General features: G+C 46.3%; 1 protein-coding gene and 2 non-coding genes across 6 annotated transcripts in view; 2 read left to right on the forward strand and 1 right to left on the reverse strand.

The window, feature by feature from the left end:
- Positions 1–237: 237 nt before the first annotated feature.
- On the forward strand, positions 238–310 carry TRNAV-CAC (transfer RNA valine (anticodon CAC)). The gene has a single exon. It is a non-coding gene; the product is annotated as a tRNA-Val (tRNA).
- A 435-nt stretch (positions 311–745) lies between these two features.
- On the reverse strand, positions 746–817 carry TRNAG-UCC (transfer RNA glycine (anticodon UCC)). Its single transcript has one exon. It is a non-coding gene; the product is annotated as a tRNA-Gly (tRNA).
- Positions 818–1670: 853 nt separating this feature from the next.
- DPP9 (dipeptidyl peptidase 9) overlaps positions 1671–22252 on the forward strand; it is an 81276-nt gene continuing 60694 nt past the window's right edge. For 2 of the 4 annotated variants that reach the window (XM_087952790.1, XM_087952786.1), the window contains exons 1-9: positions 1671–1903; positions 5085–5174; positions 10873–11129; positions 12815–12927; positions 13950–14123; positions 15519–15687; positions 18618–18731; positions 20719–20847; positions 21931–21992. In XM_087952790.1, the coding sequence (XP_087808916.1) occupies positions 5119–5174; positions 10873–11129; positions 12815–12927; positions 13950–14123; positions 15519–15687; positions 18618–18731; positions 20719–20847; positions 21931–21992 (1074 nt within the window). In that variant the 5' untranslated portion in view covers positions 1671–1903; positions 5085–5118. Of the gene's footprint in view, positions 1904–2138; positions 2301–5084; positions 5175–10872; positions 11130–12814; positions 12928–13949; positions 14124–15518; positions 15688–18617; positions 18732–20718; positions 20848–21930; positions 21993–22252 lie in introns of those variants that run through there. The other 2 variants (XM_087952788.1, XM_087952787.1) reach the window with 2 other exon arrangements.

Consider the following 22252-nt stretch of genomic DNA (forward strand, 5'->3'; position numbering starts at 1 on the left):
CACATTCTGGAAAATATTCCTGCAGTAAACTGATTGACAGGAGGAATGAAATCAACCTAAATCAAGAGTTTATAAACAGGTCTTTTGCTTTGAGAGAGACACAGTGAGAAAAGGAAAAAAACAGAACCCAGGAATATTTCAGAAATAGAACAGGAATCCCATTTTTCTTGTTTTGCAGAACAAGAATATCTAAAATATTTAATATGAAGGAAAAATAAGAAGCTTTCTTATAGGTGGGTTTCCGTAGTGTAGCGGTTATCACGTTCGCCTCACACGCGAAAGGTCCCCGGTTCAATCCCGGGCGGAAACATTTTTATGATTTAACATAGTTTATTTTTTATTTTCTGCATTCAAGTTGCATTTCAGAATTGCACTGGGTTAAAAGAGTTTCCAAGTTCCTTTTTCTTCCTTTTTCAATTAATTGGTCGCTTTAATCGAGTTAGCCTCGTTCTTGCATGGTGCAAAGCAATCTGAGGAACAAAAATTAAAGTTACAGGAGTGCCCCCCAACGCCCCCTTCAAATAAAGACAGATTTCCTGCCAAAGGTGCAATGGGTGGCCTGTGTGGGTTTGCAGGAATTGGGGTAAGAATAGGATGAGGAAAAGAGATGGAAATGAGCACGCAGAGGGGAAATAAGGGAATTAACAGAGGGTCTCAATCAGGTGCTTGACGGCAATCCGGGGATATAATTTTTAGTAAATAAAATCAAAGTTGGTTATTATAGCGAAATTAACAAAAACAACTTTGCGTTGGCCGGGAATCGAACCCGGGTCAACTGCTTGGAAGGCAGCTATGCTAACCACTATACCACCAACGCCGCTTCGGGAACTTTTCTTCATTCTACTCCCATTTCTAACCGTCACTCAATACGGGCGAAACCATTTCTGAACCACGACACGAATATTGCTTTTCTGCATTAAATGTCGTTCATCCCAAAGATTTTTTTAAAAAAAAATGCTCCGCAGGTAACGAGAAAGAAACGGCTATTTGGCTGGGTAGGTCTATTTGCCTTTCCTGGAAGGCACAATATACTTCCCTCCTTTTTTTTAAGGAAATGGTTTCTTCCGCCTCAGGTGCCGGGCTCCACCGCACTGGTTACCTTGGCAACGCCGGCCGCTGCCATGGCAACGTGGCCCAGCGCCGCCGTTCTCCTCTTTCGGGAACCGTTCCGTCCAAAGAACGGTCCTTGAGTTTAGTTTCATTTTACACAAAATGAGTTTTGTGAGTTTAGTTTCATTTTACACAAAACTAATGTCATTTGTAGGTTTTCTGTTTGCAACCGTCAGGAGTTGGTTACGGTATAGCAGATACGAAGCGTGAAAAGTTAAAAAGCGACAGAATTTTGTAATTCTCAGTCGTTTTTTCATTTCCTCGCACCTTCCAACCCTTTTCTCTCAGCCACGCTATTTCCCCACCCCCAATATTATCGAATGGTTCTTTCAAAAAAAAAAAAAAAACCTTCATATTTTGAATAGTCCCGCCCCCAATCTCCGAACTGGGGCTCCGCGCCTTCCCCCTCCCAATCTCGCGAGATCATGCCTCACCGGTATTTTATAGTCCACCCTCTCTCGCGAGAACTTGGAAGAATTCCTCCCTCTCAGTTCTCCCCCCGCCCACTTTCCCGTCCTTCTCGCGAGATGACGCAGCGTCCCGAAGGAGGCCGACACCCTCTTCCGCTTCCGGGCGAAAGGTCGCGGTGGGAGGCTCGAAGAGACCGGCGGTTTCCCTTCCCCCCCTTTCCCCCGTTTTCGGGACCTCCTGAGTCCACAGGAAAGGAAATGGAGCGGGAGTGACGCCGCCACGGGACCTCCCGACCCCTCCTTCCCCCTTTTCCCCCACAGCGGACAAGCCACGGCCTGGGGGAGGAGGCCGGCAAGCCACGTCTTGAGTGCCGGACTGGCGGGTAAGGTGGGGGGAGGGGTGAAATGGGGGAAAGAAACCCCGCCCTTGAGGAGCGCTGGCCACGCCCTGATAAAGGAGCGCGCGGCTTGGCCACGCCCCGTTCGGCGCCCAACGGCCGCGACCGAAGCTCGCGTGTGGCGGGGGTGGGCGGGGCTTGTGGCCACGCCCTTCGCGGGGAGGGAGGGAGCGAGAGGCCACGCCATCTTGCGGCCGCCCTCCAGGGAGCGTGGCCACGCCCCTCGGACCCTGGCACTCACGTGATGCGCGCGCCGGGGCCGGAGAGGAGGCGAGCCCGGGCAGCGCCTGGAGGCGTTTGGGGGTCCAAGGGCGTGATGGGAGCTGGCCTGGCCTGGGATTGCCCTCACCTGCCCTGGGCTGGAGCTGCAGCGTGAGAAAGGGTAGATTCATTCATGGCTTCTCCTTTGGCTCAGCTGCAGCGTTTCTCCACCTGGGCAGCTTTCAGATTGGGGGAAGAGAGAAAGACTGCAACTCCCAGAATTCCCCAGGCAGTAAAGCTACCTGGGGAATTCTGGGAGTTGTAGTCTTCCCCCCATCTGAAAGCTGCCAGGATAGAGAAACACAGCTCTTTTGGCTCTGGGTGGAAGATGGATGCTTCAGGAGGTGACCTTTGGAGGGAGGGGGAGACCATGCACCCTGGAATGGAATCATTCCTCCTGGGCTGCCTCTTTTTCTCGGGGGTTGCATTTCCTGACGCTTTGCTTGCCTTCCTGTTTTATGTGCATCTAGTGGAACTCCTGGAGTTCCACTAGATGCACATGAGGCTTTCAAGAAGAGGCTGGACTGTCATTTGTCAGAAATGGTGCAGGGTCTCCTGCTTGGGTGGGTTGGGGTTGGACTAGATGACCTCCAAGGTCCCTTCCAACTCTGTTAAAATGGGGGGAGGATTTTTTTTTTGGTGTGTAATAGAAACCTGGCTGTGATCGTAGGACGTCTTTTATTTATTTTCTATATTATTGCGTGACGAGTCTGTTGTATGGATCTATAGAAAGGAACGTTTGTAGCTCAGGGTTGAATTGTGGGGGGTCCTGGGGTGCTCTCGGAGCTGGGTGGTTTTCTTGCAGACGTTTTGTGACCCAGCTAGGCAACATCATCAGCGCTGGAAGAGAGTAGAATTTGTGGAGAGGGAGTAGATCCTTAATATTCTCTGATGGTTAATATTCTCTGATGATTCTCTGGATGGTTTCCTTGCAGATGGTTTTGTGACCCAGCCAGGTAACCTCTTCAGTGCTAGAAGGGAAGAGGGGTTTATGGAGAGGAGGAGGGAAAAGGAGAACTGTGAGGTTCCTTAGTGCTCTTTGAGCTTGGTTGTTTTTGTGGAGACGTTTTGTGAGCCAGCTAGGGAACATAATCAGTGTTAGAAGGGAATGGGGTTTGCAGAGAGGAGGAGGATACGGACATTGGGGTCCTTGGTGCTCTATGAGCTTGGTGGTTTTCTTACAAACATTGATTTTCTTGCAAACATTAGTGGGTTTTTTTGCAAACATAGGTAACATTATCAGGGCTAGAAGGGAAAGGGGTTTAAGGAGGAGGAGGAGGAGGAAGAAGACTGTGGGGTCCTTAGTGCTCTTTGAGTGTGGTGGTTTTCTTGCAGACGTTTCATGACCCATCTAGGTAACCTCATCAGTGCTAGAAGGAAGGGTGGGGTTTGCAGAGAGGAAGAGGATAAGGACTTTGTGGTCCTTGGTGTTCTCTGAGCTTGGTGGTTTTCTTGCAGACGTTTCACAGCCCATCTAGGTACTGTCATTACCAAGAAGGTCACAGGTGTATGGATGGGCTGCTGTCACGTGAAAGCAATAACAAAGTACAATAATTTACTTTTAGGTTCATAGCAATTATATTGGATTACGCTGGGTTGGACGTGGTGTGTGAACAGTCCAGAGGACGAGTTTGGTAAATTAAGGTGGGAATTGGGTCTGCAGCATTGCAAAGACCCTTGGTTACGATAGTCCTTTCTGGCTAAATTTGAATTAAAACATGTTATCAAACCAGCGATGGAAAAGGTCAGGCCAATAGAGGAAAGAATATTACTTGGGGTTGAACTGTGAGGTCCTGGGTGCTCTCTGAGCTTTGTTGTTGTTTTTTGCAGACATTTCAACCAAAAACTGCAGTCCTATTGCATTAACGTTCATTTTCAAATTCATAAAGAATTCTATTTATTCAAGCAAAACTTGCCTGATCTGTGGTGCCCTCTCTGTTTTTGTCTGGGGGTGGGTGGGTAGAAAGGTACACAAGTTCAAACCATCAATGATCAGGCCAACCTTTATTTTGATAGGTGAATGTTAATATAATAGGCCTGGGATTCCTGAGTCATGTCAATTATAAAAGTTATAAGCTTTATCTACAGGATTGCAGTCTCAGTATACAATTTGGGATGTGGTCCACTTGTGTGTGTGTGTTTTTATTTAGGAGCTGGATAATTATACACAGAGGCGCTTTTCTAGGAAAATGAGAAAATGCTAGAACTTCTAATATGCAGTTTTCTGGATGGAGGTTTTTTTTTCCCCCTCCTTAAAAAAGAATCTACATATCATTCACTTTCATTCTTGTGATTGCTAGCAGATTCCAGAATTAGCATGCAGAAACGCTCCAATTCAATCCTTGGTAACTGCCCTGTAATGTTTGGGGGGAAACAACAGAATAATAGAGTTGGAAGGGACCTTGGAGGTCTTCTAGTCCAACCCCCTGCTTAGGCAGGAAACCCTACACCATTTCAGACAAATGGTTATCTAATCTCTTAAAAACCTCCAGTGTTGGAGCATCCACAACTTCTGGAGGCAGTTCCTCCTCCTACTTATTAATTGTTCTAAATGTCAGGAAAATTTTCCTCAGTTCTGGGTTGCTGAAATGTTTAAAAGGTGTTGCATGCTATTCTGCAATACAAAATCCTTTATGGGCCTTTCACAGTATGCTGGGATGGAGTAGGACCCCAACCTACCACTGATTTAAATCAATTGCATACAGTTTATGAAATTACTTGCCATCTCTTTAGTATTTTGCCTTTAAAATTATAGTGGGAGGGGAGAGATGAGTCGGGCACTCCTAACGCAAGGGAGTTGTTTTGATTCAGGTTTTATGGGTGAAATAAAATGCATTTTAGCTAAACTGTTTAATTAGTGGCCTCTCTTACACTCTTACACTTTTCTTCTTTTTCCTCCACACAGTTTCTTATCCCGTCTAAGGCTCGCTTAGCAGTTGATGCAGAAAATAAAGAGGGCTCGGCTGGAAAACGAAAGCACAGGAAGTTGGAGAAGGTAACTTTCCTCAGGAGGCCTGTTTTCTCTTTGAGGAAGCTGGAATTGTCCATTGGTGCAACGTTAAGAACAGGCAGCTACAGCTTATAGCAGGTTGTTCCATGTTGCTTGTCATAATATTTACTTTTGGGTGGAAAAAAAAAAGACGGTGTTTTGCTCTCTAATTAGACAGCTCGCTAAACATTTGTGCAGGTAATTTTGTGTCCCTGGTGTTTTGAAAATGGGGGCTTTCATAAAGTCATAAGAGTTGGAAGGGATCTTGGAGGTCTTATAGTCCAACCCCCTCTGCCCAAGGCAAAGTCTTTATACCACCTGAGACAAACATTCCAATATTTTCTTGAAAGCTTCCAGCAATGGAGTATCCACAACTCCATACTGTTTAATATTTCTCCCTATATGGGGGTCTTTGGTACTCACTGAACTTGGTGGTTTTCTTGCAGACTTCTCATTACCCTACTAGGTAACATCATCAATGCTTGAAGAGTGTGGAGTTGGAGGCCGGCTGTTGGGTCCCTGATGCTCTTTGAGCTTGGTTTTTTGTTTTTTTTAAATCTTACCCTTTGTTTATATGCCTCTCAATCCAAGACAAAATCATTCAGATGCTTCAGATGTCTTTAAATCTCTACGTCCTTTGGAAAACGTTTTCCGTTTTGTCCCCCATAATCACCTACACAAGGGACAAGATGACTTAGTGAGTTTGTGTACGTGTGGTGAGGTTTGACTATGAAAATGAGGAAGGCAGTTTGCCATATTTAATCAGCAGGGGGTTAGATCATTTATGACTCTCTCTGTCTCTCTTTCCCTCAAACTGACCTTCAAAATATAACTGCGCTTTGCCTTAAAATAAGAGGCGGCTTCATCCATAGGAGCTCTTTTCTTTTGCTTTTTAATCTGAGTTTCTTTTGTTCCTTAGCTCCTCATCGTCACAGGCTGCGCAGTTAAGGCCCCGTATTTTTTAACGTGGACATTTTGTTTTTGTTTAAAAACAAAAAACCCAGAGATGATCTCTTTGTCTTCCAAAATTTCTTACAGAGCTGTTGGGGCATTTTTAAAAGGCTATTGATGAAGTCTTGGAGATGTTGAAATCAAGCTGGCATTCCCTGGAACCCGGGGGGTGGTGGGAATTCTTAAGGCAGGATTTTATAGCTATCCGTGAAGATTAATTTTGAGTTGAAGATTTGAACTTATTTTTTTTTCCTGAGTCAACTTCAGGGGGCACCTTCCCTCCTTTGATACCGATTTCACTTTACACTCTGAGTTGGATGTTCCTTTTTCAGAACATAGAATCAGAGGGCTGAAAGGGACCTAAGAGGTCTTCTAGTCCAACCCCCTGCTCAAGGCAGGAGATCTTATACCAGTGGTCCCCAAACTTTCTAGCTGCCCGGCCTGGTGTGTGTGTGTGTGTGAGTGGCAGGAGCTAGCTCACACACAGATCCATTTGTGCAAGTGATAGGCATGCATCCTCCACTCACACAAATGAGCTTTGTGCGAGTGGAGGATACTTGCGCTCATGCACGAAGCTCCACTCACACCATCAGCAGGCATTTGCACTTGTGCTTGCACACATAGCTCCACACGCAGGAGTGGAGAGTGCTTATACTCAATTAAATGTGCGTGCCAGGGCAATCGCCTTCTGCCTCGTGCATGTCGAGCTTCACGCATATGTGGTTATCCAGTCTTATTTTTAAAAACCTCCAGTGTTGGAACCCCCACAACTCCTGGGGGCAAGCTATTCCAAGGATTAATTGTTCTCTGGAAACTTCTCCTTATTTCTTGGTTGGATCTCTCTTTCATGAACTTCAGCCATTCATTGCTTCTTGCCCTGCCTTGAAGTGCTTTGGAAAATAGGTTGACCCTCTCTTCTTTGTGGCAGCCACTCGGGTACTGGAAGACAATTATCATGTTCCCCCCTTAATCCTTCTCTTTGATAGTCCCAAATGTGCTTTTTTTTCCCCAAGGGGCAACTGGACTTTCTGGTTTGTGCTTGAAGACGTTTCACTTCTCATCATTGCTCTGACTGGATGATGGGGAACAGAAGGATTTATATTCCTGGCAGACAGCTGGTCATTTGCATTCTTTTTAGAGAGTCCTTGAGGCGGCTTGGAGGTTTTCTTGTGTCCTCAGGGTCACCTGAGTAGGGCAAATGTGTGTGGAGCCTTCTTGGAACCGCTGAAAGGACTGTGTTGTGGAGCTGTGCTTTCTGCAGGATGTTCTGCAGAAAGCACAGGGTTCTGCAGGGACCAGGAGCAGAAAACACTTGAGGGACACAGACACAAACCTCCAAGTGGCCTCAACGACCCTCTGAAAGGATGCAAATGACCAGTTTTCTGCAAAGGAGTATAAATTCTTCCGTTCCCCACCATCCAATCCGAGCTGAAGAAGCTTTTTGAATGAGAAGTGAAATGTCTTCGAAGACAAACCAGAAAGTCCAGTTGCCTCTTGGGAAAGAAAAGCACCTTTGGGACAACCATGACCTGAGAATCTCCATAGACTTCTCTTTGGTAGGCGACACACACACCTAGCTCCCTCAACGGTTCATCATGCGATTTAGCCTCTAGAGCAGGGGTCCCCAAACTTGGCAACTTTAAGACTTCTGGACTTCAACTCCCAGAATTCGTCAGCCAGCTTTGCTGGCTGAGGAATTCTGGGAGTTGAAGTCCACAAGTCTTAAAGTTGCCAAGGTTGGACACCCCTGCTCTAGACCTTCGTTCTTCCGGGTCTCCACATCTGTTTTGTATCATTGATTCAATTCCACCCTGAATGACGGTCCTAAGAGGGGATGCTTCCTAGTTGGGTGATTGTCGTATCCCTTAGTATGGGAATGCACGAATAACGAAAACAAAATCCCCCTTTATTTGGCCTTGAGACTGAGACGCAGGCCTGGTGTTTAAACACAGTCACCCCCTGGCCTTGAAGACCACATCAGGAATTGTGCGAGAGGCTGCAGGAAGTTGCATCGGAATATTTGTTTGGATTTTTCTCCGAGGGGAGAGAGGCCAAATCCGTGCGAGATTGGTTTTTGCACAGCTGTCTGGGGTGAGTGATCATTGAATTTTAAAAAAGGTTTTAGGAAAAGGGGTCCTTGGTGCTGTTTTGAGCTTGGTCGCTTTCACGGCCACAAACTCATTGCGAGTCCGAGAAGACTTTGCAATGTTTTTTTTTTTTTTTAAGTTGTCCAAGCGATATTCAAAGAAGTCTTTGGTGTCCCTTGCTGCACAATTTGTACAGCTTTTCTTACCCCAAATGGAAAGTTCTTTTTTTTTTCCCCCTGTCTTTCGTACATTCCCCAGAATTGTTTTTGATGTTCTGGAAAAGACAAGAGTTGAGGGATTAGACCCCTCAAAATGGTCCACCGAGTGTTGTTCCTTCAAGCTGCTGCCTTCAAGTAGTGTACATACAGGTAGTCCTCGACCTACAACAGTTCTTTGACTCTGTTTCCCCGAAAATACAACCTACCCTGAAAGTAAGCCCTAACTCGTGCACCCAATATAAGCCCTACCCCCAAAATAAGCCCTAATTAAGATCCTGCCCATTCCAGAGTGCATGGGTAAAATTTAAGCTAGGGTGTGGATTGGGGGAGTGGAGCTGCCCTACTGCTTATCTTTGGACAGTTGTAGCCAGGCCTAGCACACCCCGACACCTGCCTTGCCGGCCCATTTCTTCTGCAGCTGGCAAGGCTGGCAAGGCTTTCCTGAAGGCCTCTGGAGCTGATAAGAAAGCTCCGGATTGATCCAAAGCTCCATTATTGGCCTCAGAGGCCTTCAGGAAAGCCTTGCCGGCCGCACAAGAAGTTCCTGAAGGCCTCTGACAGCGAAAAGGAGGCCGGAGGCGACACGCGCAAGTGAGGCTAGTCAGTCGATGACTTCGCCCCAAAATAAGACCTGGTGCTTTTTTTGGTGGCCAAAAAAAAGACAGGGTCTTATTTTTGGGGAAACATGGGTGGTGACTGAAAATGAAAAAAAGGGACTTGAACGTTTTTTACGCTTAACGATCATTGCAGCCATCCCCATGGATGACATAACCAGAATTCGTACCCGTGGCAGCTGACTCGTACTTCTAAGGGTCGCAGTGTCCTGGACTCCATTGATCCCCTTTTGCAATCTTCTGAGTGAGCAAAGTCACTGTGGAAACCGGATTTGCATCACAACCGTATTACTAACTTCATCACTGCAGTCATTTCCCTTGGCAGCTGCGGCAAGAAAAGGTCTTAAAATGGCCCCAAACCGACTTCAACAAATGTCTCGCTTAGCAACAGAAATTCAGGGCTCCGTTGTAGTCATAAGTCAAGGACTTCCCGCATTTGGCCATCTGATGGGAGATGGCCATGTTGAGAAGGGGTGGGATGGTCCTGCAGATTAGCAGCTTGGAGAAGACCGGTGTGAAGTGTGGCTGATAGCAAGCAAGCGAGCGTCTTCTGTAACTCTAGTACAGGTGGTCCTCAAGTTATGGTGGTGGTTATCGTAAGCCATGCCGCAGTGCGAACAGCTCAGTTTTATGACCCTCGTTTTAAGGATCGTAAGCAATTCACCGTGTTGTTAAATGGATCTGCGGTCATTAAGCGAACCGATTATTTGATATAGGGTGTGTTTGCTGAAAACAGGAAGCAAATTATCATTATCAAATCCATTTGCTGCCCATCTAGCAATAGAATAGGAATAGAATAAGAACAGAATAGAATCTTGGAGGTCATCTAGTCCAGCCCCTTGCTCAAGCAGAAGACCCCATACCATTTCAGACAGGTGGCTGATCAGTTGCTTCTTAAAAACCTCCAGTGATAAAGCACCCACAACTTCTGGCGGCAGGTAGTTCCACTGGTTAATTGTTTTTCACTGTTGGGAAGTTTCGCCTTCATTCCAGGTTGCTTCTCTCCTTGGTTAGTTTCCATCCATGGTTGGAACATCCTTGTCCTGCCTTCTGGTGCTTTGGAAAATAAGTGGACCCCCTCCTTTTTGTGGCAGGCCCTCAAATATATATAAAAGCGAAATGCCCCTCACACATCATCACAAAATCTCTGGAACCGTAAAGCCTACAAACTTGAAATTGGGCCCATATTTCGTATAGTATTATTTACAGGCTTTAATGCTAAGGGGTTTTACTCCCCCTCCCCACCTGAAAAGAAATCTGTTCCAAATGCAAAACACAAGCAGAGGAGTTTCAGTTTTACTTTCACAGCACCCAGCAGCTTTAGTAGAGAACAGTTGAGCTAAGCCACGCCCAGGCTCCTTGCTGTCTCCTTGTTCACACAGCAAATGCTGTTTCAACTTTCCAAACAGCCCTCAACTCTCTCACACACTGACAGGACGCTAGCCAGATGAATACCGATGGATGCTGGTAGGTAGAGGCAGAATTCCCCCCCTTTATTTTCCTCCCCAAAAACTAAACCCAACCCCATAGTTTCGTAGCGAAGCCCGGGTATCCAGCTAGTATGGGAATATTGCTACCATGTCCCTCCTTGTCCTTCTTTTCTCTAGACTGGCCAAATACAAATCCTGCAACCCTTTTTCACATCTCCAGGCCTTTAATCCTCTTAGTTGCTCTTGTTTCCACTTTTTCCAAAGCCTCGACCTCTTTTTTTTTTTTGTAACCTGGCGACCAAAACTGGATGCAGTTATTCCAGGCGTGGCCTCGCTAAGGCCTTGTAAAGGCAGATCCTTCCATTCCCCTCCTCTCCATTGTCTTCTGCTCTTTGTCTCCTTAGTTCCTTGACCAGTTCTGGAGGAAGGCTGAAGATGACAGCGGTGGACGCCCTGTCCGACAGCGCCGAGGCAGTAGAGATGGAGGACGCCTCCACGTCCCAGTTCCAGGTGGAGAAACACTCGTGGGAGGGGCTGCGTGACATCATTCACGGCAGCCGGAAGTACACGGGAATGATCGTGAATAAGGCCCCCCACGACTTCCAGTTCGTCCGTAAAACAGAAGAATCGAGCCCACACTCCCATCGGCTGTATTACCTGGGTATGGCCTCGCCTTGGTTGGCAGGACTTAGGAGCCACCCAAAAGACGCTCTTAGGGTTGAGCGCTAAGTCCAAGGTGTTCAGGCTGGATCGGGCCCTTTGATTCTCCAAAGGGAAGAAGATGTTCCCTAGAGCAAGGGCCACTGCAGGATTAGAACTCTGAACCAGCTTTAGAGAGAAATTGGATTTATGTAGGAGGGTCAGATTTTCTACTTTTTACATTCTCTCTCTCTCTCTTTCTCTCTCCCTCCCCATCTCTTTTTCTCTCTCTCTTCCTCCCTCCCTCCCTGTCCCATCTCTTTCCTTCCCTTCCTCCCCATCTCTTTCTCTGTCCTTCCTTCCATCTTTCCTTCCTCACTTCCTCCCTGTCCCATCTCTTTCTCCTTCCTTCCCTCCCTCTCTCCCCATCCCAGCTTTCTCCTCCCTTCCCCTTCTTCTTTCTCCTCTTCCTCCTTCTCCTTACCTCCCTTCCCCTCCCTCTCCATCTCCTTCCTTCCTACCTGCCTCCGACACTCCTTCCTTCTCTTTCCCCTCCCTCTCTCCCCTGTCCCAACTTTCTCCTTCCTTCCTCCTCCTCTTCCTCCTCCTCCTTACCTCCTTCCCCTCCCTCTCCAACTCCTTCCTGCCTGCCTGCCTCCTACACTCCATCTCTTTCTCCTTCCTTCCTCCCTCCCTCCTTCCTTCTCTCCCTCCATCTTCACTTTCACTATTATATACCGTATTTATCGGCGTATAACACGCACAGGCGTATAACACGCATCTTCATTTTAAGAGGAAATTTCAGGAAAGCGCCCGTTTCACCCCCACTCCCACCCCCGCACGCGCTTCAATCCACAGTGTCCCATTCTGCCTGCCTGCCTGCCTGCCTTAGTTTCTGGTTGTTTGGGAGCAGCTTCGGCTGAGAATAATAACTATTCGCCTCTTTTACTCAGCCGAAGCTGTTCCGATTCAACCATTAACGAAGGCAGGCAGGCAGGCAGAACGGAGCACTGCGGGCGGGCGGGCGGGCGGTGGGGGTGGGGAAGAAAAGCTGCGGCGACAGGAAAAGCCCCCGCTTCTTTGAAGCAGTTTCTTCCTGTGCTGGTGGAGGAGCGAGAGAGCGACTGAGAGAGCTGACCCAGAGAGAAGGACAGGCTTCGGTTGCTTCCTCCCTCCCCTTCTTTCATTTGTGTCCTTGATCCCCGATCCCAGCAGCATTCACCGAAGGCTTCTTAACATTATATCGGCGTATAACACGCATACATCATTTGCCCCCTATTTTCAGGGGGAAAAAGTGCGTGTTATACGCCGATAAATACGGTACATTTCCTACATGTGTGTCTTCTGTTTCAGAAACAATCGTTCTCTTAAGAACAGGCTGCCATTAGGCTGCCAATTATAATCTCTTGTGTATTTGTTTTCATCTGTTTGTTTATTCATTCATTTATTCATTCATTTATTCATTTGTTTATTTATTTCCTTTTGTCATTTAAAGTCGCCCAGCCGGCTTTCATGCCTTAGGCGGGACTAGAACGCAGAGTCTTACAGATGGTATCTCTATTGGTTCAACAGACTTTTAAAAAGAAAAACTGGAGTGTTTAAACTTCTAAGGGAGATTACAAAGAGCCGGGAACTGGCTGGCTTCTGTTCTGTGAGTTTAAATAAAAGATTTTTTTTTTTTCCTCTCTGTCCGACCTTCCTCGGTAGGAATGCCATACGGAAGCCGGGAAAATTCTCTCCTGTACTCGGAGATTCCCAAAAAGGTACGAAAGGAAGCCCTCCTGCTGTTGTCGTGGAAGCAGATGCTGGATCATTTCCAGGTGAGGACGCTTGCGCACGTGGCCCCCTGGGCTTTCAGCCAACTCAGGACACAGGCGGTCCTTGCTTAACGACCATTTTTGGCATCTGTGGCTAAACAGCGCGGTCATTCAACAAGGCGCCACATGACCATAGCCAGCTTTAGCACTTTTCCCATGGTGTCATTAAGCAAAACGCAGTTACAAGTTCACATGACTCTCATTTGCAAAAGGGCCGTGGGAACGCCGTGGGCAGTGGTTAAGCGGGGAAATCGTAAAATTGCTTTTCTAGCACCATCGTGAATATGAACCGTTGCTAAACAGGACTACCGTTAAACGAGGACTCCCTGTATGGCCCTTTACTTAAAGGGAAATGTGTTTATTTCTTGGACCACCCTAAACGCACAAGAAGGCCCTCCGTTATTTCCTCCCCGCCGGTTCTTTCCCTCTCGCCCAGGCAACAACTTGGGACGGTCGCTAAACAGGGCCGTCGTGAAGCGAGGACTGTCTGTATTGTCCTTTAGGTGAAGGGAAATGCATTTATTTCTTGGGCCCCTCTGAATCCACACAAGAGCTCCATTCCTTCATCCCACTGGTTCTTTCCGCTCCCACCCAGGCAACACCCTGGAATGCCCGCTAAACAGGACGGTCGTAAAGCAAAGACTACCTGCATTGTTTGTTACTTAAAGAGGAATGCATTTATTTCTTGGACCACTCTAAAAAGGCACAACATTATTTCCTCCTCCTGGTTTTTTCCCCTCTCGCCTGGGCAACCGCTTGGAAAGGTCACTAAACAGGACCGTCATCAAGCGAGGACTGTTTGTATTCTCCTTTTTTTGAAAACAGAGGTCTCCAAACTTTGCAAGTCTCCAAACTTAGCTATGCTGGCTGGAGAATTCTGGGAGTTGAAGTCCACAAGTTGCTAAGTTTGGGGAGCCCCCTGATTTAAAGGGAAATGCTTTGATCACTTGGGCCTCTCTCTGAATCCACCCTGCGGCTCGGTTCTCGTTTTTTTTAATCCCGGCGGTTCTTTCTCTCCGCCCCAGGCAACTCCGCACCACGGGATGTACTCCAGGGAGGAAGAGCTGCTGAGGGAACGGAAGCGCCTCGGCGTCTTCGGCATCACCTCCTATGACTTCCACCGAGAGAGCGGCCTCTTCCTCTTCCAGGCCAGCAACAGCCTCTTCTACTGTCGAGACGGAGGCCAAAATGGCTTCATGGTGAGCGTTTCCCTCTCCCGGCTGGATATTCCCTTCCTCACTACCCTTGAGTGACCAGCTGCCTTTTTTGAGCAAATGAATGAATGAATGAATTCTTTATTGGCCACGTGTGCTTGGACACCCAAGGAATTGGTCTTGGTGCAAATGCTTTCAGTGTACCTAAAAGAAAAGATTACATTCGTCAAGAGTCGAGAATCATCAGGTACAACACTTAATGATAGTCATAGGGTACAATAAGCAATCAAATCATACTAGGTAACAGTCCATATAAATCGTGAGGATACAAGCGACAAAGTTACAGTCATACAGTCACAAGTGGGAGGGGATGGGTGATAAGGAGTGATGAGAAGATTAACAGTAATACTAGTGCAGGCTTTGTAAATAGTTGGACAGTGTTGAGGGAATTATTTGTTTAGCAGAGTGATGGCTTTCGGGGGGAAAACTGTCCTTGTGTCTAGTTGTTCTGGTGTGCAGTGTTCTGTAGCCTCGTTTTGAGGGCAGGAGTTGAAACCGTTTATGTCCAGGATGTGAGGGGTCTGTAGATATTTTCACAGCCCTCTTTTTGGGGCCCCATGATCCAAGTTGTGCTCAAGTAGGAATAAATACAGGGAGCCCTCAACTTATGACCACAATAGAGCCCAAAATGTCCACTGCTAAGCCAGAGGGCGGTTCAGTGAGTCTTGCCCCGTTTTATTACCTTCCTCGCCTCCATTGTTCAGGGAATCACTGCAGTTGTTAAATGAGTAAGACAGTGATTAAGAGAATCTGGCTTCCGCCATGGACTTTGGTTGTCAGAAAGTCGCAAGAGGGGATCGCGTGACCCCGGTGTCAGGATTCCGGCAGTTACCCCCATTTCAATCATGAGCCAAACTTCTAAAACTTCAAAAGGATTTATGGGGAGTAAATATGTCCGGCGCTGCCTGTAGTGTAGCCAACTCTGAGACACATAATTCATTGTCACCCTGGTTTCCCCCCACCCCCCGGGTTTATCCTAATTCATATTCTCCAATGGGACACCTCCACAGCCCAGAGTCATCAATCATGCTCTCCAGTTAGATATTTGCCCGGCAGAAACTTCAGTCACCTAGTTACAATCTCTGAAAAACTATTTATGGAATGCACTTTTGATTTCCAAACTGCCACACTGCTCCCCCCTCCCTTTCTGTTGGCAACTCTAAAAAGACCATAGGAATATTTTACGAGTTGACATCCAGGACACGGCAACCATCATAAATTTGAGTTAAAATGCCAAGCTTCCGGGTGTTGATCATGTGACTGAGGGGATGCTCTAAGAATTGTAAATGCGAGGACCAGTCGTAAGACGCTTTTTGCAAACGAATGATTGTCGGTTGCGGAGTAAATGGTCAGTTAAAAAGGCAATTTATTTGGCTCCAGATCTCTCCGATGAAGCCGCTGGAAATCCAGACGCAGTGCTCGGGGCCGAGGATGGACCCCAAAATCTGCTCGGCGGACCCTTCCTTCTTCTCGTTCATCAACAACAATGACCTGTGGGTGGCGAACATCGAGACGGGGGAAGAACGGCGCCTGACTTTCTGCCAGAAAGGTACGCTGCTGCCCAGACCTTGGATCGGATGTTCCCACGCATGGAAGGCAGCATTGGTCTCAGTGCGTTGATGCACAAAAATCAGTTCACATCGGATGGTGTCTTGTTTCTCCGAAGGCTTCCGGGGACCGTTTTATTCATTTAGAGAATGTGTATAGATTTATACATAACTAACAACAATTTATAACAAACGTTATAAAGCAGTGATCCCCAACCTTTTTTACGATGCGGCCGGTACCAGCATCAGCTGGGCGCCAGCCGGTACCGCACGCGCGCGCCATCTTTTTGATGAAACGTGCTTCCGGTGAGCTTTCTACCGGAAAAGTTCACCGGAAGCACTTTCATCAAAAAGATGGCGGCCCAGCAGCCAGCGCCCGGTAGGAGTTGTTCCGCGGACTGGTACTGGTCCACGGACCGGTGGTTGGGGACCCCTGTTATAAAGTACCCCATCATATACGTGTGCCAGTTTAGTGTATTGGTTAAGGCACCAGTCTAGAAACAAGAGCCGGTGAGTTCTAGTCCCGCCTTAGGCATGAAAGCAGACTGAGTGACTTTGGGCCAATCTCCAGGAGACGCTGAGTTCTAGTCCTGCCTTGGGCATGAAAGCCAGCTGGGTGACTTTGGCCCAGTCCCTCTCCCTTAGCCCAACCCTCCACACAAGGTGGTTGTTGAGGGGAAAATAGAAGTTGGAAGGAGTATTAGATATATTTGCCACTTTGAGTTATTTATAAAGTAATAGAGGTAGGGTAGGTAGGTAGGTAGGTAGATAGATAGATAGATAGATAGATAGATAGATAGATAGATAGATAGATAGATAGATAGATAGATAGATAGATAGATAGATAGATAGATGACAGACACAGATAAGTATATAATAGGTAGGTAGATGATAGATAGATAGATAGATAGATAGATAGATAGATAGATAGATAGATAGATAGATAGATGACAGACACAGATAAGTATATAATAGGTAGGTAGATGATAGATAGATAGATAGATAGATAGATAGATAGATAGATAGATAGATATGGTAGATGATAGAGATGATAGAATACATTTTTTTTTTTTTATTCACGATAGGGGGGGCTGCCGGGGGGGGGGGGTGTTGTTGGGGAAACGGGGTAGATAGGTGGATAGAGATAGATGGGTGAATAGAGGAATTGAGGATAGATGATAGAATAATTTTATTTTATTTATTTATTTTATTTATTTTTATTTGTCAATTGCTTACAGGATAATAGGTATAAGTAAAAACATAGTTATGAATACATGCATATAAGAAAAGAAAAAAGAAACAATAGGACAGGGACGGTAGGCACGTTGGTGCGCTTATGCAGGCCCCCTACAGACCTCTTAGGAAAGGGGTGAGGTCAATAGTAGACAGTCTAAGGTTAAAGTTTTTGGGATTTGGGGAAGAAACTACAGAGTCAGGTAGAGTATTGATTGATAATTGATTGATAACAAGATTGATAGAAAAATCGATTGATTGCTAAAGGAGAAAGGGGAGCTTTTCTGTGCCAGAGACCCAAGACAGAGGCACACTTTATAAAGGAATGCGACTTTCCCGAAGGCAGGATGAATTACATACCCTGTTTCCTTGCACGCCTCCAAAGAAAGGACGATTTCGGTTCTTCCTCCTTTTAAGGGTAACTTTTGAGACCTTTATCTGAACCTCATGGCTAAAACATCACACTGAACCTGGGTTTATTTTCCAACTGAGGTGCCCTGCAGAGCAACTTACCTGTATGCCAAAGGTGGGATCCAAGACCCCCCCCTCTCAGAAAGCTGAGCTGATGGGAACCTGGGAATAAGAAAGAACAAGACAGCATGACACAATAGCCAGTTAAATAGCAAATACTTATGGTTTGAAGCTTTGGCGCACTCTTTCTCAGGGCTTCTATAATAAATACAGGCGGTCCTTGACTTTACAACAGTTCGTTTAGTGACAGTTTAAAGTCACCACCACCCCGCAAACGGTGACTTATAACCGTTTTGCCACAATTATGACCATTGTAGCTTCCCCGTGGTCATGTCATCAAAATTCAGACGCTTGGCCACTGACTCGTATTTTACAACGGTGGCCGCGTCCAGGGGTCATGTGCTCACTTTCTGACCAGCAAAGTCAATGGTGGAGACGGATTCGCTTTAACGATGGTGTTACTGGCTTAACTGCAGCGATGCCGTTTCACCCCTGTTTCAAGGAAGGTCGTAAAATAGGGCGAACCTCACTTACCCGCTGCCTTGCTTATCAGAGGAAACGGCTGTAATTTGAGGACTTCCTGTATGAGGCAACCATATTTGGCTAGGCTAACTTAGTTGAGGTGTTCTGACCCAGCTCCCCAAACAAGACAAACCCTCTGACGTGAACTCAAAAGATTCCTTTATTAGGAACGCCGACAGTCCCAGCAAAAAGTTTCTCAACGCAGGCTAAGAAGTCCAGCTGGCTGGAAGATGAATCGTTGTCGGCCACATCGATTCATCTCCGTCCCCTGCCTTTTATCCCCAGAGCTAGGGTGGGGCTTTGCTAGCAGCGGTGGCTCTTCCGTCCCAGGGACCGGCCCATAGATTTCCACTGCTCTCCTCTCCTCTGCCTTCTATGCATCCACGTGTCAGGCACTGGACCCAGATATTCCTCCTCTTCCTCATCAGCCACCTCCAGACCTGGGGGCTGTTGACACCCCGTCTGAGGGCTGACGGACGGCCCAGGCTCCATCTCTCTCTCTCTCTCTCTCTCTCTCTGCCAGCTCCATTCCCTCTTTCCCCACGGAGCTCCCAGGTTGCCCTGATGCTGACCTTGACTCTCACGCCTCCGCCTCCTCCTCCAATTTGGCTGCTGGAGGGACTGGCAGCCGACAGGCCACAACATGAGGGTTTTAAGACACTTCATATGAGGAGCCTTGAAAATTGAGGTTTTTCTTTCCCCTCAGGTTTATCCAGCGTGTTGGACGATCCCAAGTCAGCCGGTGTGGCCACTTTCGTCATCCAGGAAGAATTTGATCGCTTTACAGGGTACTGGTGGTGTCCAAAGTCTTGCCAAGAAGGTACGTGGTCCTGGCTGCCGCCTTCTCACCACTGAATTAAGGTCTGAATGATCCTCGCCAACACTGTCTAAACTACCCAGTAGGGCCGTGCAAGTATTCCTCAACTTACAACTGTTCATTTAGTGACCGTTCAAGGTCACAATGGCATCAGCCTCCACAATAATCTGGGTCCGTGTGTGTGTACGCTATGTATTTATATATACGCATACATGTATGTATACGTACAAGATGTATATACATCTTGTAAGTGTATCTACACACGCGTGTGTGTGTATTTTCTTAAGTTTTCGCGGGTACTTACATGTATGGTATTCAACTTTGTTCGGGTATTTTCCCACGTCATTGACTACCATATATATATATATGTTTTCTGAGGTTCTCGCAGGTATTTGTATGTAGATCTTTGGTTATTTGGGTTTTCTCCTGCGTAAAATTGGAAGTATCTAGGCAACATTTCGATGAAGTCTCATTCATCATCTTCAGGCTTGTGTCTTCGGCTCTTTGTTTCTCAGAGTAAGCACAGAGCCGAAGACACAAGCCTGAAGATGATGAATGAGACTTCATTGAAATGTTGCCTAGATACTTCCAATCTTACGCGGAGAAAACCCGAATAACCAAAGATAGATAGATAGATAGATAGATAGATAGATAGATAGATAGATAGATAGATCTATCTATCTATCTATCTATCTATCTATCTATCTATCTATCTATCTATCTATCTATCTATCTATCTATCTATATCTCCGAACAAAGCTGAACACCATACATGTAGTACCTGCGAAAACTTAAGAAAACATATGTTTTCTTAAGTTTTCGTGGGTACTTACATGTATGGTATTCAGCTTTGTTCGGGTATTTTCTCACGTCATTATAGTTGTGCTTTTAAAGTTGTAGCAACGTTTGGCAGAATCTCATCTGCCATCATCAGGCTTCTGTATTGTGTTTGTCTGTGAGTCAGACTTTCACAGCCGTTCAGTTTTAAATTTGGGGCTAGCCTACTGCTGTGCCAGAATGGTTTTGTCTTCATCCTGATTGGTTGGGAGTCTTGGTCTCTGTTTATTGATCTTGGAGTTTGCTGTGTTCTGCTGTTCACAGACGAACGCAATACAGAAGCCTGATGATGGCAGATGAGATTCTGCCGAAACGTTGCTACAACTTTAAAAGCACAACTATAATGACGTGGGAAAATACCTGAACAAAGCTGAATACCATATCTATCTATCTATCTATCTATCTATCTATCTATCTATCTATCTATCTATCTATCTATCTAAAATGAATCTATATAAAAACGAAATACCACTCACGCATCATCACAAAATCTCCAGAACCGTAAAGCCTACAAACCTGAAATTTGGCACCTATGTTCCTCTTGGCTTCTAGGTGCTCACTAAGAAAGGATTTTTTGAAATGACCATCAGAGCATTAGTATTTCCTATATGATGATTATCATTAACACACTCTGATGCTAAGGAGTTCTACTCCCCCTCCCCACCTGAAAAGAAATATCTTCCAAATAAAAAACACAAGCAGACGAGTTTCAGTTTTACTTTCACAGCACCATGCAGCTTTACTACAGAACAGTTGAACTAAGCCACGCCCAGGCTCCTTGCTGTCTCCTTACTCAAACAGCAAATACTGTTTCAGTTTAGAAACAGCCCTCAACGCTCACACATTGACAGGACGCTAGCCAAATGAATACCGATGGATGCTGGTAGCCAGAGGCAGAATTTTTTCCCCCTTATTTTCCTACCCAAAAACTAAGCCCGACCACACAGTTTCGTAGTGAAGCACGGGTATTGAGCTAGTATATTATAAGCATGTTTGCGTGTGTGTGTATATATTTTGAGAGCGGCCATCGGGTTTTCATTTTAATATGTGGCATTAAGTACCCAGGAAAAATGACAATAAAATTTATACTGTATCTTCTCTTATCTAATAATTTCACCCCCCCAATCCTCCTCCTTGCCTCGTTTCCATTTAGGACCCGAAGGCTGGAAGACATTCCGAATTCTGTACGAGGAAGTGGATGAATCAGAGGTGGAGGTGATTCACGTCCCTTCACCGGCCCTGGAAGAACGGAAAACGGACACGTACCGGTATCCCAGAACAGGTCAGTGGGGGATGATGGATGGGAGGAGAAGGAAGTTCTAGGTAGTCCTAACAGAGCTGGAAGGGATTTCTGTATGTCCACGTGCAGCCTGTACTAGACTGGCATATAGATTATAGAATAAAAGGGTTAGAGGGGACCTTGGAGGTCTTCCAGTTCAAGTAGGAGACCCTACCCCATTTCAGACAAAAGGCTGTCTAATCTCTTTTTCAAAACCTCCAGCGTTAGAACCTCAGTGCTGCGGTGGTTAGAGTGCAGCACTGCCAGCTGCTCCCACTGCAATTTGGGCAGTTCGAATCCCACCAGGCTCAAGGTGGACTCCGCCTTCCATCCTTCCGGGGTGGGTAAAACGAGGACCCAAATTGTTGGCGGGGGGCCCAGAGGCTGACTCCGTAAACCGCTTAGAGGAGGCTGTAAAGCACCATAAAGTGGCATATAAATCTTAAGGGCTATTGCTATATACAGCTTCTGGAAGTAAGTTCCACTGATGAATCGTTCTCACTGTCAGGAAATTTCAATTCATTCCAGGTTGCTTGCTCTCTGTGATGAGTTTCCATCCTTATTGCTTCTTGTCCTTCCCTCAGGTGCTTTGGAGAATAGCTTGACTCCCTCTTCTTTGGGGCAGCCCCTCCAATGGTGGGATACTTTCTATCATGTCATTCCAGGCATATCTCGTTCCTGCAATCATTCCTCATAGGGTTTAAGCCTCCAATCCCCTCATCTTCTTGTTCCTCTGCGAAATATTTCTAGAGCCTCCACATCTTCTTGTTGTGTCTTTGTATGACCCTCACCAATTTGGAGTGATCTAAATCGTGGCTTTTCCATGGTGGGAAAGTGGTACCCTTAACTGAGCACTGTGAGGAAGGAGGAGCATACATTTAAGGCACTGTATTGTGCACCAGATAGGAGTGTGGATAAAATTGGATTGTCTACTTAGGGGGGGAGGGCTGTCAGGTGCAAAAAAATTTGTGAGTAGAACTGATTTTTTTTTCGTTGATGGAGAAAAAACAACAACTCCTATCTAAAATGCGGATGGCAAAACTTCAGATCACTACATTTTGCATCTCTTTATTATATCTATTTCAGGCAGCAAAAACCCCCAAATCTCTTTAAAGCTGGCAGAGTTTCAAACGGACAGCCAAGGGAAAGTGAGTATAACCTGTTCGGCTCCGATACGGAAGATTTTGATTTTTATATTTTTATCTTCGGCCCTGCTTGTCTTTTCCAACCAACTCTTTAAAAAAGAGAGAGACTAGGACAGAGAATCATAGAGTCACAGGACTGGAAGGGACCTTGGAGGTCTTCTAGTCCAGCTCCTTAGCCAAGGCAAGGACGCCTTATACCAGGGGTCCCCAAACTTGGCCACTTTAAGACGTGTGGACTTCAACTCCCAGAATTCCTCAGCCAG

This window comes from Notechis scutatus, chromosome 1 (genome assembly GCF_049901735.1).
Source record: "Notechis scutatus isolate UNSWTSFEM ecotype Mainland chromosome 1, rNotScu1.2, whole genome shotgun sequence".
Taxonomy (NCBI): Eukaryota; Metazoa; Chordata; class Lepidosauria; order Squamata; family Elapidae; genus Notechis; species Notechis scutatus.